The 14,736-nt window shown below is 44.4% G+C and overlaps 1 protein-coding gene across 1 annotated transcript; it reads left to right on the forward strand.

The window, feature by feature from the left end:
- The first annotated feature begins 5,432 nt into the window (after positions 1–5,432).
- On the forward strand, positions 5,433–13,298 carry LOC148683393 (uncharacterized). Its single transcript, XM_088658933.1, has 2 exons — positions 5,433–7,127; positions 12,673–13,298. Exons 1-2 carry the CDS (start codon positions 5,567–5,569, stop codon positions 13,296–13,298), a joined length of 2,187 nt encoding a protein of 728 aa, XP_088515059.1. The 5' UTR covers positions 5,433–5,566.
- The last annotated feature ends 1,438 nt before the right edge of the window (positions 13,299–14,736 follow it).

Below are 14,736 nucleotides of genomic sequence, written 5' to 3' on the forward strand. Positions count from 1 at the left end.
AGAAATGGCTGCAACAATCTTAAAGTGTGTGTGTGCTGTACCATTAATAAGAATTAAAAAGAAACAAAAGCTTACAACAGAATTTTTATTAGGGACCGAGTTAATGCGCAAAGTAGTCCCAGAGCTATGGAACAGGATTACACTTTGACTTCGTGCTAAACGTGTGTTTTTCTGTGAAGCTTTCTGTACAACTCCTTAGGCCTCGTGCCTGTCTTGAAATGGTGCTTAAGCATGTAATATTTTACATGCAAATCTCTTGGCTGGTTTTTAAAGCATAATTAGTGCTTTGTTGTGTTTGCATCCTTACAGCTGCTCTGTAAGGTACGGTAGGTCAATATTATTTCCTAGGCTGCAGACGGTTTGCTTAAGGGCAACCTAGTGAGCTCAGGGCAGATGCGAGATTTGAAGCCAGGATTTGCTGATTGGTAGCTAGGTCACTTTTCAAGCCAACCACAACAGCTCCTGTACACGTGCTGAATTTCTCTCTTTCTATCCTCTCCCCATCTTCTTTCCTTTGGTACCCTGCTTCTGAATTTTAGATTATAAAATCTCTGGGATAGGTTTGCAAAATGAGAAGACATCTTATTGGCAGCTATTAAAATGTTAAGTACATAATGCAGTCCTTTGTGGTATGGATAATAAGGCCTGCTTTCAATGTGCCTTATTTAAGGCTAGACGTCAGCTTGATGGGGAATGTCTGAGAAGAAAAACGGGCCTGGTCGTCTGGCGCTCCTATTGAGCCGCTTCTTGTTGACCCTGTTCTCGCAGTCTATCACTGTCATGTGCAAGCAGGCTTTGAATGCTGCTGAGGGGGTTGTGGTGCAAGGGAACCGGAGACCTGTGAAATGTTAAACAGGAGCAGGCTGCCAACTCTTGCGCATAAAACAGGGGTAGGCAAACTAAGGCCCGGGGGCCGGATCCAGCCAATCGCTGCCTAAATCTGGCCCACAAACAGTCCAGGCATCAGCGTGTTTTTACATGGGTAGAATGTGTCCTTTTATTTAAAATGCATCTCTGGGTTATTTGTGGGGCATAGGAATTGGTTCATTTCCCCCCCTCCAAAATATAGTCTGAGGGACTATATGGTCTGAGGGACGGTGGGCCGGCCCACGGCTGAAAAAGGTTGCTGACCCCTGGCATAAAAGCTTCTGAGCAAGTAGGGCGGACAATATGAGCAGCGAGAAGGTGCCATTTCATCGGCTGAGCCCTTAAAGGTCGAAAACTTTCCTCGGTTCTGAACGTATCGTACTGCTGGTTCTAAGCTCTGAAATGATTTTGTGCGTGTGGCACTCTCTCTGAACTTCTTCTCTGAACAATTTTGGATTGGTTCACTAGTCTATTTTGTGGTCGACCCAGCAGCCTTTGTTATTTTAGATGGTTTGCTGAGTTGGATGTTGTGCTACAGAGAGCCACGCAACAATTTTTAAGTAGCTAAAAGTGAATCAACCTATAGTGCTTGCACCTATGAGTCCCATACCCTCCAACATTTCTCCACTGAAAATAGGGATGTCCTATTCAACAATAATTATTATAATAATACTTAAATCCCGCCCATTTGACTGGGTTACCTCAGCCACTCTGGGTGGCTGTCAACATATATAAAAATACAATAAAACGTTAAAAACTTCAGATAATAATAATAATAATAATAATAATAATAATAATAATAATAATAATTTATTTGTACCCTGCCCATCCGGCTGGGTTTCCCTAGCCACTCTGGGCGGCTTCCAGCAAAGATTAAAATACAATGAAATGCCACAGATTAAAAACTTCCCTAAACAGGGAACAGATGTTTTCTAGAGGTTGTGTAGTTATGTCCTTGGCTCAGGGGTCACATAACTCCATACCCTCCAACATTTCTTCAATGAAAATAGACACATCCTAAGGGAAATGGGATCCCGGATCAAATCAGAAACCAGGACAGTTTCGGTAAATCTGGGGCTGTCCCTGGAAAATAGGGACACCTGGAGGGTCTGTTAATGAAGTTCAGTTGCCACAGTTTGGAGAAGACCTGGGGATGGTGGGGAATGGAGCCCTTTACTGAAGGGGGGGGGCAGAGCTTCCTTTTGATCACATGAAGATGCAAATTCATTTCCATCTTCCAGCCAGGCCATCCTTAGTCCTAAATGGCTCAGCCCTTGGCTTGTGCTTGTTAGACATTACATGTCTCAGCCCTTAGTGTGCTTGTTAGACATTACAGCAGCCTCTTGCATTCTCAGCTCAAAGCATCCGCCTTGAACTTAGAGGCGAAGTGGCTACATCTTTTTATGAGATCCTCACACCAGTGGCATAGTGTGTCTGTGGCGCAAAATTGCTGGGGGCGCAAATTTTCAACACCTGATGCTGCCTCTTTACAGCTGGGCATTTCAGTCGCTGGGCTCAATTGAAAACAGCTTCTCCATGTGAACCAGGAATTTACCTCTCCAGACAGGGGGAGGACTCTTCTTGACTTATCTTGGCAATCTCCTGGGTGACTCAAATGCCATTAAGCAGTTGAATGGACATGAATACTCTGCTCATTTCCCTCCCTCACACCTAGGGTTGCCAGACTCAATAGAGCAGGGGTGTCAAACTCAAATTCATCGGGGGCCGCATCAGCAGTTTGGTCACCCTCAAAGGGCCGGTTGTATCTGTAGGACTATGTGTCCACTCTTTATTATCATTAATTATTGTCACTGCATTCAATTATTACTGTTTTTTGTAATAATGTAAGTAATAACTAGCTCTGAAAGCAGAAACATAGTCAGAATAATGGCAAGTAGATATTCAAATGTACAATTATTTTACAATTTATTGAAAAATGATTTTTGGTAACTGCACTGGGTAGTGGAGGCTCGCTAGGGTTTCATGTAGGACCTTTGCAGAGCTACTAGTACCTGGAGATGCTGGGGTCCTTCTGCATGCAGGACAGATGTTCTGCCAGTGAGCCATCACCCTTCACCAAAGGGACTGGCTGAGGTTGACTCACTGAAGCTGCTCTCCTGGTTCCAGGGTTTAAGGACCAGAAGTATAAAGCAGCATCCTATGTTTCTGAGGAGAGGGAGAGGGAGAGGGAGAGGGAAGGAAGAAGGAAGAGGGAAGGAAGGAAGGAAGGAAGGAAGGAAGGAAGGAAGGAAGGAAGGAAGGAAGGAAGGAAGGAAGGAAGGTAGAAAGAAATAAAGAAAGAAAGAAAGAAAGAAAAGAGGGAGTGGGAGGGAGAGAGGAAGGAAGGAAGGAAAGAGGGGAGAGAAAGAAGAGTAGGAAATAAGGAAGAGAATAAAGAAGGAAAGAAAAAGAAAGAGGGAGAGAAGACGGAAAGGGAGAAAGAAGGAAGGAAGTAGAGGGAAAGAAAGAATAAGAATGAGGGAGAGGAAGAAAGTTGGGAAGGACAGAAGGAAGAAAGGAAGGAAGGAAGGAAGAAAAGAGGGAGCAGGAGGGAGAGAGGAAGGAAAGAGGTGAGAGAAAGAAGAGTAGGAAAGAAGGAATAAAGAAGGAAAGAAAAAGAAAGAGGGAGAGAAGACAGAGATAAGGAAGGAAGGAAGGAAGGAAGGAAGGAAGGAAGGAAGGAAGGAAGGAAGGAAGGAAGGAAGGAAGGAGAGGGAAAGAAAGAATAAGAACGAGAGAGAGGAAGAAAGAAAGGGAGGGGGGGTCGCCGCCTTGATTCAGTGCCAGAAAAGAGCGCGAAGGGACCCAGGGGCAAAAAGCATTTCCCCGGCCCCAGCTGTTTGTCGGCACTTTGTTGGTGCGGCGCTTCAGCAGCAAGGTCCCAGTGCTGGTTCCCGCTGGCTGGGGCGCTCGGCGGGCCACATGACGAGGTCTGGCGGGCCGGATTTGGCCCCCGGGCCTTGTGTTTGACACCCGTGCAATAGAGGACAGGACTTCTGTGCCTTTAATTGCCCTGCTCTCTTTTGTGTCTGGAAACCTTAAAGAGAAACCAGCAGACCCTTTGCTTGGGAATTAAACAAAGGCTCTGCTGGTTTCTCTTTAAGGTTTCCAGACTCAAAAGAGAGCAGGGCAATTAAAGGCACAGAAGTCCTGTCCTCTATTGAGTCTGGCAACCCTACTCACACCCCTCCCTCTGCATGGCCCTGGGCATTGGTAATCTCCGCTATCCCACTGCCTCACACCCTCTAACTGTCCCCTATTTATCCCAGCTTGTTCCCATTCTGTCCTACCTATGCGGGGAAGTTTTAAAACACCAGAGCTGGGCTGGCTGGACCCTATGGGAAGTGTACTGTAGTTCCAAACTTTTGCAAAGCCCCGGGTTGACATAGGCTGGCAGATGCCACTGAAACGGCTTCCTTTCAATCTTCCCCTAACTGCCTTTTGAGGTACTGTATAAGTGTTCCTCGCTGTATTTTCAGCTGCAGCTGTTCTATGACAAGTAAGACGAGATTATTGTTGAGATTAAACTTTCTATTAAAAATTCTTAAGGTGGTTTTGGAAGCTGGCAGAGGACTAGCTATCTCAGGATATCTGAATGTGGCGCATCGGAGGCACTAAAGAACCTTCAGCAATGTGCGATGGCAGAGGGAGGGACCCTTCATGCCAGAGCAGGGATGGGTGAACCATTATGCCAGCGGTTCCCAAACTTTTTTTGGCCATGCCCCACCTAGGCATCTCTAAAATCCTGGTGCCCCCCCCCGGCTCGTGGCATATAATTCTTACTATTCAAAAAGTGAATTCCTTTTCATGTGGAGGAAGCCTAAAAGACCATTCACTGTTAATAACGCATTCTCGAATTGCCCCCCTTAAAAAATCAAATTGCCTCCCTGTGGGGCGTGCGCCCCACATTGGGAAACACGGGGTTAGAGTATGGGACTATTCCCCAATCAGGCAGCCAATAAATAACTAAAAGCAAATCATGTGGGAGAGCCGGGTTTGAATCTCCACTCGGACATGAAGCTCACTGGGTGACCTTGGGCCAGCTACTAACTCTTAGCCTAACCTACCTCGCAGGGTTGTTGTGAGGATGGAATGGGGAGGAGGAGAACCACCCTGAGATGCTTGGAAGAAAAAAGTAGCGTAGAAATGAAATGAAATGAAAATAAACTTGACTACCCATGTTTCCATGTGTAAAATGCTGGAGGGTTTACATTCCTCCGCTGATGACCAGCAAGGCCAAGGAGCCTTACACTGATGCCACAATGGTTTCCACCATCTAGATGGAACAACCATGTATGGGGAGGGCAGGGTAAGGGTGAGAAAGGAGCAGGGTCATCACATTCATTGTCTGCTTAGGGCCTTCACCAGTGCATGTTCATGGTAGAAGATAGTATCCATGTTCACACCATACATTTAAAGCACTATGAAACCATTTTAAACACTCTCTGCACTGGAGAACTCCATCAGGAATCACCCGGCCTGGCAGAAGTTCCACAAGGAAAAACAAACCATTTACCACTCTCAACTGGAGTTACTGAAGAACCAGAAAAATAAAAAACTCTGCAACCTTTCCAACCTACAGGCCACCAATCAAAACAAGATCAACAACATTGTCAATCTTTCACAGCAAACACTCAGCCCAGCTGAGGAATCCGTCCTTTCACGGGGACTATCATTCTGCCCTGCCAAATCCCAACACATGATTCAGTTCTGCGGGGACCTGGAAGCATTTTTCCGCCGTTTACGCCTGAAGGAGTATTTTCATCACACACAAGAACAAGACAAAGTAGAACAAACTACATCCCCACAACACAACACCTCTCAACTTACTGGGGAACAACCATCACCCTCCAAACGCATCAATGAACAGAACATTGACCACCAACTACCACCGAAAAGAAGTTACACAAAAAGGGACTCCACATGGACCCCTCCTGATGGACGCAATACCACACTAGATCTGTACATCGAATGCTTCCGCCACAGAATCCAAACGGATGTGACCAGAAAACACCATCGCTTACAACAAAATCTAAACCATGCTGAAAGGAGAGCCATAGAAAATCTCAGGAACAACCCAGACATTATAATTAAAGAGGCAGACAAGGGTGGAGCTGTCGTCATCATGAACAAAACTGATTACATCCAAGAGGCCCACAGACAACTTTCCAATACTGCCTTTTACATGAAATTGGACTCAGACCCCACACAAGCATACAAAAAAGAACTGAACAAGATTATTAAGGAGCTACCCCTACACATCCAAGAACAGATCCTCACAAACACACCAGCGGAACCTCGGCCAGGAACTTTCTATCTTCTACCCAAAATACACAAACCAGGAAACCCAGGACGCCCCATCATCTCAGGTATTGGCACCATTACAGTGGGTGTTTCCGGCTATATGGACTCTGTTCTGAAACCATATGCTATCAGTGCTCCCAGCTACGTACGTGACACCACAGATTTTCTGAGGAAAATACAATATTTGAACAATCTTCCTAACAATACTATACTAGCCACTATGGATGTGGAATCTCTATATACCAACATCCCACACAATGATGGTTTACAAGCCATAAGGAACACCATTTCAGATAAAACCACAGCGGACTTTGCTACCAAACTCTGCCACTTTGTCCTTACCCACAACCACTTCAAATTTGGTGATGACCTGTTCCTCCAGATCAGCGGCACAGCCATGGGCACCCGCATGGCCCCACAGTATGCCAACATCTTCATGGCAGATTTAGAACAACGTTTCCTTAACTCCTACCCACTCAAACCTCTCCTGTACCTGCGATACATTGACGATATTTTTATTATCTGGACACATGGACAACAGACCCTGGAAACCTTCCACCAGACATTCAATGACTTTCACCCCACCATCAACCTAACAATGAACCAATCTATGCAAGAAATACATTTTTTGGACACTACTATAAAAATACAGGATGGACGTATAGACACCACCTTATACAGAAAACCAACTGACCGACAAACATATCTACATGCTTCTAGCTACCATCCCAAACATACCAAACAATCCATCGTATACAGCCAGGCCTTACGTTACAACCGCATCTGTTCCAACTCTACAGACAGAGAATCTCACCTAAGAGATCTACAGCAAACCTTTTTAGAACTAAAATATCCACCTGATGAAGTTAAACAACAGATCAACAGAGCCAGACAGATACCTAGAGAGAACCTGCTGCAAGACAGACCCAAAAAAGAAAATAACAGAACACCACTATGTGGGAATGTTCAGGAATGTGGATGAGGAGATATTGTTTAATATATCCTATCCCCGCTTGCGCTAGCAAGCACAAAACTTTAGCAGAGTAAAACATTCCCCTTTTGCAAAATACACAGCAGAAGAACGTTTGCGCAGGCTTGATTTAAGCCACTAAAATAAAGTGTATTTTCCTGGTATTTCCCCTTTTTCCCTCTTAAAAGAAAAGACACAACACAATGCTCTTAAAAGTATAAAAGATGTTTACTTACAAGCATCTCGAGGTACAGCACACTCAAGAGGTAGACTTGCTTAGTTAAAAGGTAATATATACATTGTGAAGTTCACTTATAAGAAGTGAGACTCCATCTCATCTCTCTCTCTAGGCTGGAGGCCTTGAGGGAGAGACTCACTAAGATGTGTGTAGTCCAAGAGGTCTGGTCCAAGAGAGGGGAAATGGCTGTTTCCTTCAGGATTTATCTGCCACTTCCTCAACTCATTTGCATGTGAAGGAAGAGGAAACTACGCTTAGTCATATCCTCCTCCTCAGTCCTCCAAGTGGACTATCTAGGGATTGTTGTGACTTGACTGCACTTAACCCTTTGCATCCCACAAACCCCTTCTCAGGCAATTCACAACATACACAAAAACATACATAAATAACTTTAATCAACCACCCAAGAGTCCCAGCTTGCCACGAAGATCCTGGAACTTCTCTCTTGGCAGGGGCTTTGTTAGGACATCTGCAGTCATCTGGTCAGTGTTGCAGTAACACATTTCAACAAGTCCATCCTCGATCACCTGGCGTATGTAGTGGTACCTGACCCCAATGTGTTTGGTGCGTGCAAGGAACTTTTCACTTTGTGTCAGCTTCATACTGCTCTGATTGTCCTCCATCAAGCTGACAGGTCCCGTTCTTGGCACGCCAAAGTCCTTCAGGAGCTGATCCAGCCAGGGGATCTCTCTGCAAGCTTCCGAAGCCGCAATGTACTCAGATTCTGTGGACGATAAAGCTACACATTTCTGTTTATAGCTGCCCCATGCAATAGCTCCGTCCCCATACATAAAAACATAGCCACTTGTGGATTTATAATCCTTATTGTCCCCAGCCCAATCCGCATCAGTGTACCCAAGCAGTTTAGGGTCTCTGACAGCTGGCAGTTTTAATTTACAGTCCATGGTTCCCTTTAGATAACGAACAACCCTCTTAACTCCAGCCCAATCATGCTCAGTGGGACAACTTACTTTCCTACTTAGGATCCCCACTGCACTTGCCAGGTCAGGTCTGCATGTGGTAACCAAATACAAAAGTTTGCCAATCGCTGACCTGTATTGCGTGTTGTTTGGCAGCAACTTCGAACCTTGTTGATTCTTCAAGAAGTCTGTGGCCATCGGTGTCGCAACTGGGTGTGCGTCCTGCATCTGCATGCTTTCAATCAGTTCAGTTATCTTTTGCCTTTGGCTGAGTAAGAACGATCCATCCTCTTCTCTCTCAACTTGAATTCCCAAGTAGTATTTCACTTTTCCAAGTTCCTTGACCTCTACTTCCCTGTTGAGGTGTTTGACTATGTCTTTATAGTCTTTCTCATTTGACGTAGAAATTAAAAGGTCGTCAACAAAGGCTAAAATGTACGAAAACTGTCCATTCCTTTGTTTGGTGTACAAGCACTTATCAGCAGTCCCTTGCTTGTACCCAAGCTGCACCAGCATCTCATGGAGTTTCTGGTTCCAAGCCCTCGCTGCTTGCTTCAAACCATAAAGTCCTTTCTGCAGCTTGCACACTAGATGTGCCTCATTTGGTTTAATGAAACCTTTGGGCTGCTTCATATAAATCTGCTCAGAAATTTCGCCGTGAAGAAAGGCTGTCGCAATGTCAATATGGTAAACTGACATTTGCTTAGATGCTGCAATACTTAAAAGTAGTCTGACACTGCTGTATCGAACTGTCGGTGCAAACACTTGATCGTAATCCTCTCCATACTTCTGGGAAAAACCTTGTGCCACAAGCCTAGCTTTGTAGCGTTGCACCTCCCCTTCTGAACCCTTTTTAACCTTGAACACCCATTTACTTCCAATTGCTTCCTTACCAGGAGGTAGTTCTGTGAGTGTCCAGGTCCTGTTCCGATGAAGTGCATCTATCTCCTCCTGAGCAGCTTTCCTCCAGAGACTGGCTTCATCTGGTGGCATCCTCTCTATCTCTTCCCATTTGGAAGGTTCCTGTGGAGACGCCGACCTTGTAAGGTAGGACAGCCGTAATGGTGGAACACCTCTGTTGGTTCTGGATGAGCGTCTGACCTCTGGTCTTTCGACCGCATCAGCTTCCTCATCCTCCTCCAGCAGTGGCATATCCCCATACAGCTGCTCGTCATCATCTTCGTCTCTGGTGCTGCCAGGGGCCTGGACCTCCACGTCTTCTCGGGTGTCACCTATAGGGGGTGCTACGACACTAGAAGTTGGATTAGTACTTTGTATTGGTTCAAAAGGAAAAATCACAAATTCCTCATCCTGTGGCTCCTTGGAACAATCAATGGCAGTGTCCTTTGTATCAACTTTGCCTTGCTCATCGAAGTAAATTACATGCTGCGAACTTGTCTTGCCAGTTTGCGGATCCAAGACTCTATATCCTTTTCCTCCAGAAGCGTACCCAACTAGGATCCCTGCCTTCGCTCTGGAATCAAGTTTGTGTCTGTGCTCCTTGGGCACATGATAGTAGCACAAACTTCCAAATACACGTATATGTGACAAATTTGGGGCTTTTCCATGCCAAAGTTCAAATGGTGTGCGCTCTGCGCCTTTTGTGGGCAGTCTGTTCTGAAGATAGACTGAGCAACGAGCCGCTTCACCCCACAGCCTGTGTGACAAGTTAGCTTCCTTTAGCATGCACCTTGTCATTTCCAAAATGGATCTAAATTTCCTCTCTGCAATTGAGTTTTGTTGGGGTGTGTAGGCAACTGTGGTCACGTGTGATATGCCTTCTCTAGCCATGACGGCCTGCATCTCATGTGAACAAAATTCCCCACCATTATCGGACATTAAAATGGAAGGGGCTCGCTGGAACTTGTTCTTGACCATGTTAAGATAGTCCCTGAACAATTCCACTGTCTCACTCTTCTCCTTGATAAAGTAGGCTACGCAGAATCTCGAGAAATCGTCCAAAAATATCAAAATATATTTATTACCTCCTAGAGAAGACACATTCATTGGTCCACATAGATCTGTATGGACAATGTCCAATACTTTAGTGCTTCTCTTCTCTGCACAACGTGGGAAAGAAGGTTTAGTTGCTTTCTCACTAACACAAGTTATACATTTTGATGTTGGTGTATTTGTGTTGCTTTGCTTTACCTGCAGACCTCTCACAAGATCACCTTTCTGTAGTTCCAGAATAACGTTGGTGTCTCTGTGTCCAAGTCTCTTGTGCCAGAGTTCCAGACTTCCTTCGTCCTTTTGACTTGGTTGCGCCACCTTTGCAGACTGGTTCTGCTGGTTCTCTGAAACATTAAGCTCATATACACCATCCTTTAGTGTGCCTTGAACATAAACTTCATCATGCTTAGTCACAATACATTGTCCTTTTTCAAATGTAATTTTAAAACCTTTCCTGTCCAAACTGGACACGCTGAGTAAGTTGCAATTAAGCTTTGGTGCAAACTTAACTTCAGTTATCTTAGTATTAATTGTTTCATGATCTACGTTGAATTTCAAATTCACAGTTCCTGAACCAATTGCCTTTACAATGTTGCCATCAGCAATCTCAATTTCAGAGGTTTCATCCCCATTAATCTCATTAAAATACTCCTTTTCATAACAGAAATGAGAACTCGCTCCACTGTCAAGAATCCACTTATTGCGCTTATTTTCACAATCCTGGACAGCTAAACTCCTCTCCTGCATCAACATGGTTTGCTCATGACTCCCCTTCTTAACACCTTGTGGTTTTGAGGGGTGGGATTCAACTTTATCCCCATTTTGACTCTTGCAGTTCCTTGCTATGTGGTTTTTCCCATTGCATTTAAAACAAATTATTTCTCTAGATGTCTGTCTGGACTTTCCAAAATGCTTGGATGCATAGCTGCTATCCTTCCTCCTTGGATTCCTTTCTTGAGAATCAAGGCTATCTCTGCATTCCTCTCTTAAATGGTTGATAAGCTCATTAAAAGTTAAATCCTTTGTGTGATCCATTATACTTTTAAATGGAGCAAACGTAGGTCCCAATGATGCAAGCATAAACGTTACTTTAGTCACATCATCAAAGGCTCTGGGAGTAAGGGCAATTCTTTGAACAATCTCAGAAAAATTCTTAAAATGCTCTGTAAACTCTTCTCTAGAATTCATCTTCAACTTGAGTAACTTATCCAACAAGTATCTATAGGAACTCTCTGTAGATTGTGCATAAATGCGTTCAATGTCCTCTAGGATCTTAGATGCATCATCTTCAAAATTTATCATTGATAGATGCTCATTCCTCAAACTGCTCAAAATTATGTGCTTGGCTTCATCATTTTTAATACTCCAAGCTTCTATCTTAGCTAAAGCTTCTGCATCGGTTCCTGTAGGCTTTTCTTCCTTAATGGCCTGCAGAACACGCCTAGCAGCAAGATAAACTAAAACGCGCTGCTTCCACTGCACAAAATTATTGTCATCCAGCAGCATAAAACTTGGTCTTGCCTCACTATCAAAACTGGAGCTTGCCATCTTAAAACTTCAAAAATTTCCAAAATTCAAAAATCTTTCAAAAATCAAATTCAAAATCTCAAAAATATCTTCACTACCTCTGAGCTTTCTCAGTGCTGTAAACTCTGAGGGAGGGGAGGGGTAGTTAATCCCCCAAGCACACTGCAGAACAAAGAGACCATGTGCTCAACCAGGAAATCCTAACTGGAAAAATCCTACAGAGTTCAAAATCACAATCCAAATCAATCCTTCAAAAATACACAAAATACGCAACTCTGGGCCGCAATAACCCTATGTGGGAATGTTCAGGAATGTGGATGAGGAGATATTGTTTAATATATCCTATCCCCGCTTGCGCTAGCAAGCACAAAACTTTAGCAGAGTAAAACATTCCCCTTTTGCAAAATACACAGCAGAAGAACGTTTGCGCAGGCTTGATTTAAGCCACTAAAATAAAGTGTATTTTCCTGGTATTTCCCCTTTTTCCCTCTTAAAAGAAAAGACACAACACAATGCTCTTAAAAGTATAAAAGATGTTTACTTACAAGCATCTCGAGGTACAGCACACTCAAGAGGTAGACTTGCTTAGTTAAAAGGTAATATATACATTGTGAAGTTCACTTATAAGAAGTGAGACTCCATCTCATCTCTCTCTCTAGGCTGGAGGCCTTGAGGGAGAGACTCACTAAGATGTGTGTAGTCCAAGAGGTCTGGTCCAAGAGAGGGGAAATGGCTGTTTCCTTCAGGATTTATCTGCCACTTCCTCAACTCATTTGCATGTGAAGGAAGAGGAAACTACGCTTAGTCATATCCTCCTCCTCAGTCCTCCAAGTGGACTATCTAGGGATTGTTGTGACTTGACTGCACTTAACCCTTTGCATCCCACACACTAGTCATCACATACAGCTCCCAAGCTAAAACAGTACAACGCATCATCAGAGATCTACAGCCTCTCCTGGACAATGACCGCTCCCTTTCTCAAGCTCTGGGAGGAAGACCTTTCATTGCCTACAGACAGCCACCCAATCTTAAACAACTCCTCACCCACAATAATACAACCACCAGACTTAACATGGACACTGGTACCAGAGCCTGCAATAAACCCAGATGCCAACTTTGCTGCCACATACACCCAGACAACACCATTACTGGCCCCAACAACATCCAACATACCATCTCAGGACTATTTAATTGCTCATCCTCTAACATTGTGTATGCCATCAAATGCCAACAGTGCCCTTCAGCTCTCTATATTGGACAAACAGGCCAAACCCTACGCCAAAGGATAAATGGACATAAATCTGACATCAGGAACCAGAAGACAGAAAAACCAGTAGGAGAACACTTCAATCTCCCAGGACATTCTATACAAGATCTCAAAGTAGCTGTCTTACTACAAAAGAATTTCAGAAATAGACTGGAAAGAGAAGTTGCTGAATTGCAACTTATCACCAAGCTCAAAACCATGGAGGGACCTGGTTTGAACAGAGATATCGGGTTCTTATCTCATTATACATGATAAGCGATCTTCAGCCATCTCAACCCTTGCTTTTTCATGCAAAACCATTTGCAGTCGTTTGCGATCATCAACAGCTATCAGTCAGTCAATCACCCATTTCCACCACCCTTCTGAGTGATCCCCCCTCCCCATCCCCACCCCTCCCCACCCCTTCTCTACATAAGTGCCTGGAAACTTCCATTTCACTGTATCTGAAGAAGTGTGCATGCACACGAAAGCTCATACCAAAATAAAAACTTAGTTGGTCTTTAAGGTGCTACTGAAGGAATTTTTTTATTTTACCATTTTAAACAGTCATGGTTTCCCATAGAGAATCCTGGGAGCCACAGTTTCTTCGGAGTGCTGAGAGTTGGGAGAAGACCCCCATTCCTTTCCCAGGGCTACAGTTCCTAGTGCGGTTTAACGAACAATCCTTCCTCCTGGTGAACTCTGGGAATTGTAGCTTTTCAGAGGAGATGGGGGGGGATCTCCTCCTCACAACTCTCAGCACCCTTAACTACAACTCCCAGCATTCTCGGGGTGCGGGGGGGGAGGGAGTCATGGCTACTCAAAGTGGAATCGTAGCGCTTTAAACGTATGGTCTGGATGTCGCCCAGCAGGGAGATGTCAGCCTACGAGGAACATTCTGAGCTTCCTTCTGAGCTTCCTGCTGCCTTTTCCTGCAGAAACCTGAATGTTTGCTGCAAGGCATAAATCACTTCTGTGGTTTGAGAAGCCTAAAATATGCCATAAAATTCAGTTTTGAGAAGCCTAATCAAGGCATTGACAGACATCAATCAAAGTTTCTCCAATTCCATCACTGTAATTGTCTCCTTTTTCTTCTTCTTTCAGCATCTGAAGGAGGTCATTTTAAGGGGGAAATGCCATTTTTTTCAGCCTTATGGGCTCCCACCTCTCCCTTCACACCTTAATTCACCTCCTGCAGCTGCTTTTCCCATCCCCTGCAGAGACAGACTGGAATTTCACAGTGCTTGCATAATGGTTTCTAATGTTCCTCCTTGAAGGAAGTCTCTCTCTCTCTCTCTCTCTCTCTCTCTCTCTCTCTCTCTCTCTCTCTCTCTCTCTCATTGCAGCAAGAACCAGGAGGCATGTTGTGATGATGATGATGCAGAGCTTCCCTACTCCAAAAAAGACCCTCACAAGGGAGGGAGAGGAAAGTTTCACCCCACATTGCTACATGAGTGTTTTCACCTGAGTGAAAACCTTTACCTTTTACCTTTCAAGAGAATTTGTCACTAGAGGCAACCACATTCAAACAAGTTTTTGCAAGTTCAAAGCTCTGCACATGCATACTCTCAACAAACCTTACAAAGGTGGGCCAATATTATTATATTGTTGCATTCGGGGGGGGGGGGGTAATACCTAAGACCACCTAGTAAAGCAAGAATTGAGCCTCAGACTATGAAGCCCACACACTTCTGCCAGCCATCAATAATAT

This window comes from Zootoca vivipara, chromosome 15 (genome assembly GCF_965207765.1).
Source record: "Zootoca vivipara chromosome 15, rZooViv2.hap1.1, whole genome shotgun sequence".
Lineage (NCBI taxonomy): Eukaryota > Metazoa > Chordata > Lepidosauria > Squamata > Lacertidae > Zootoca > Zootoca vivipara.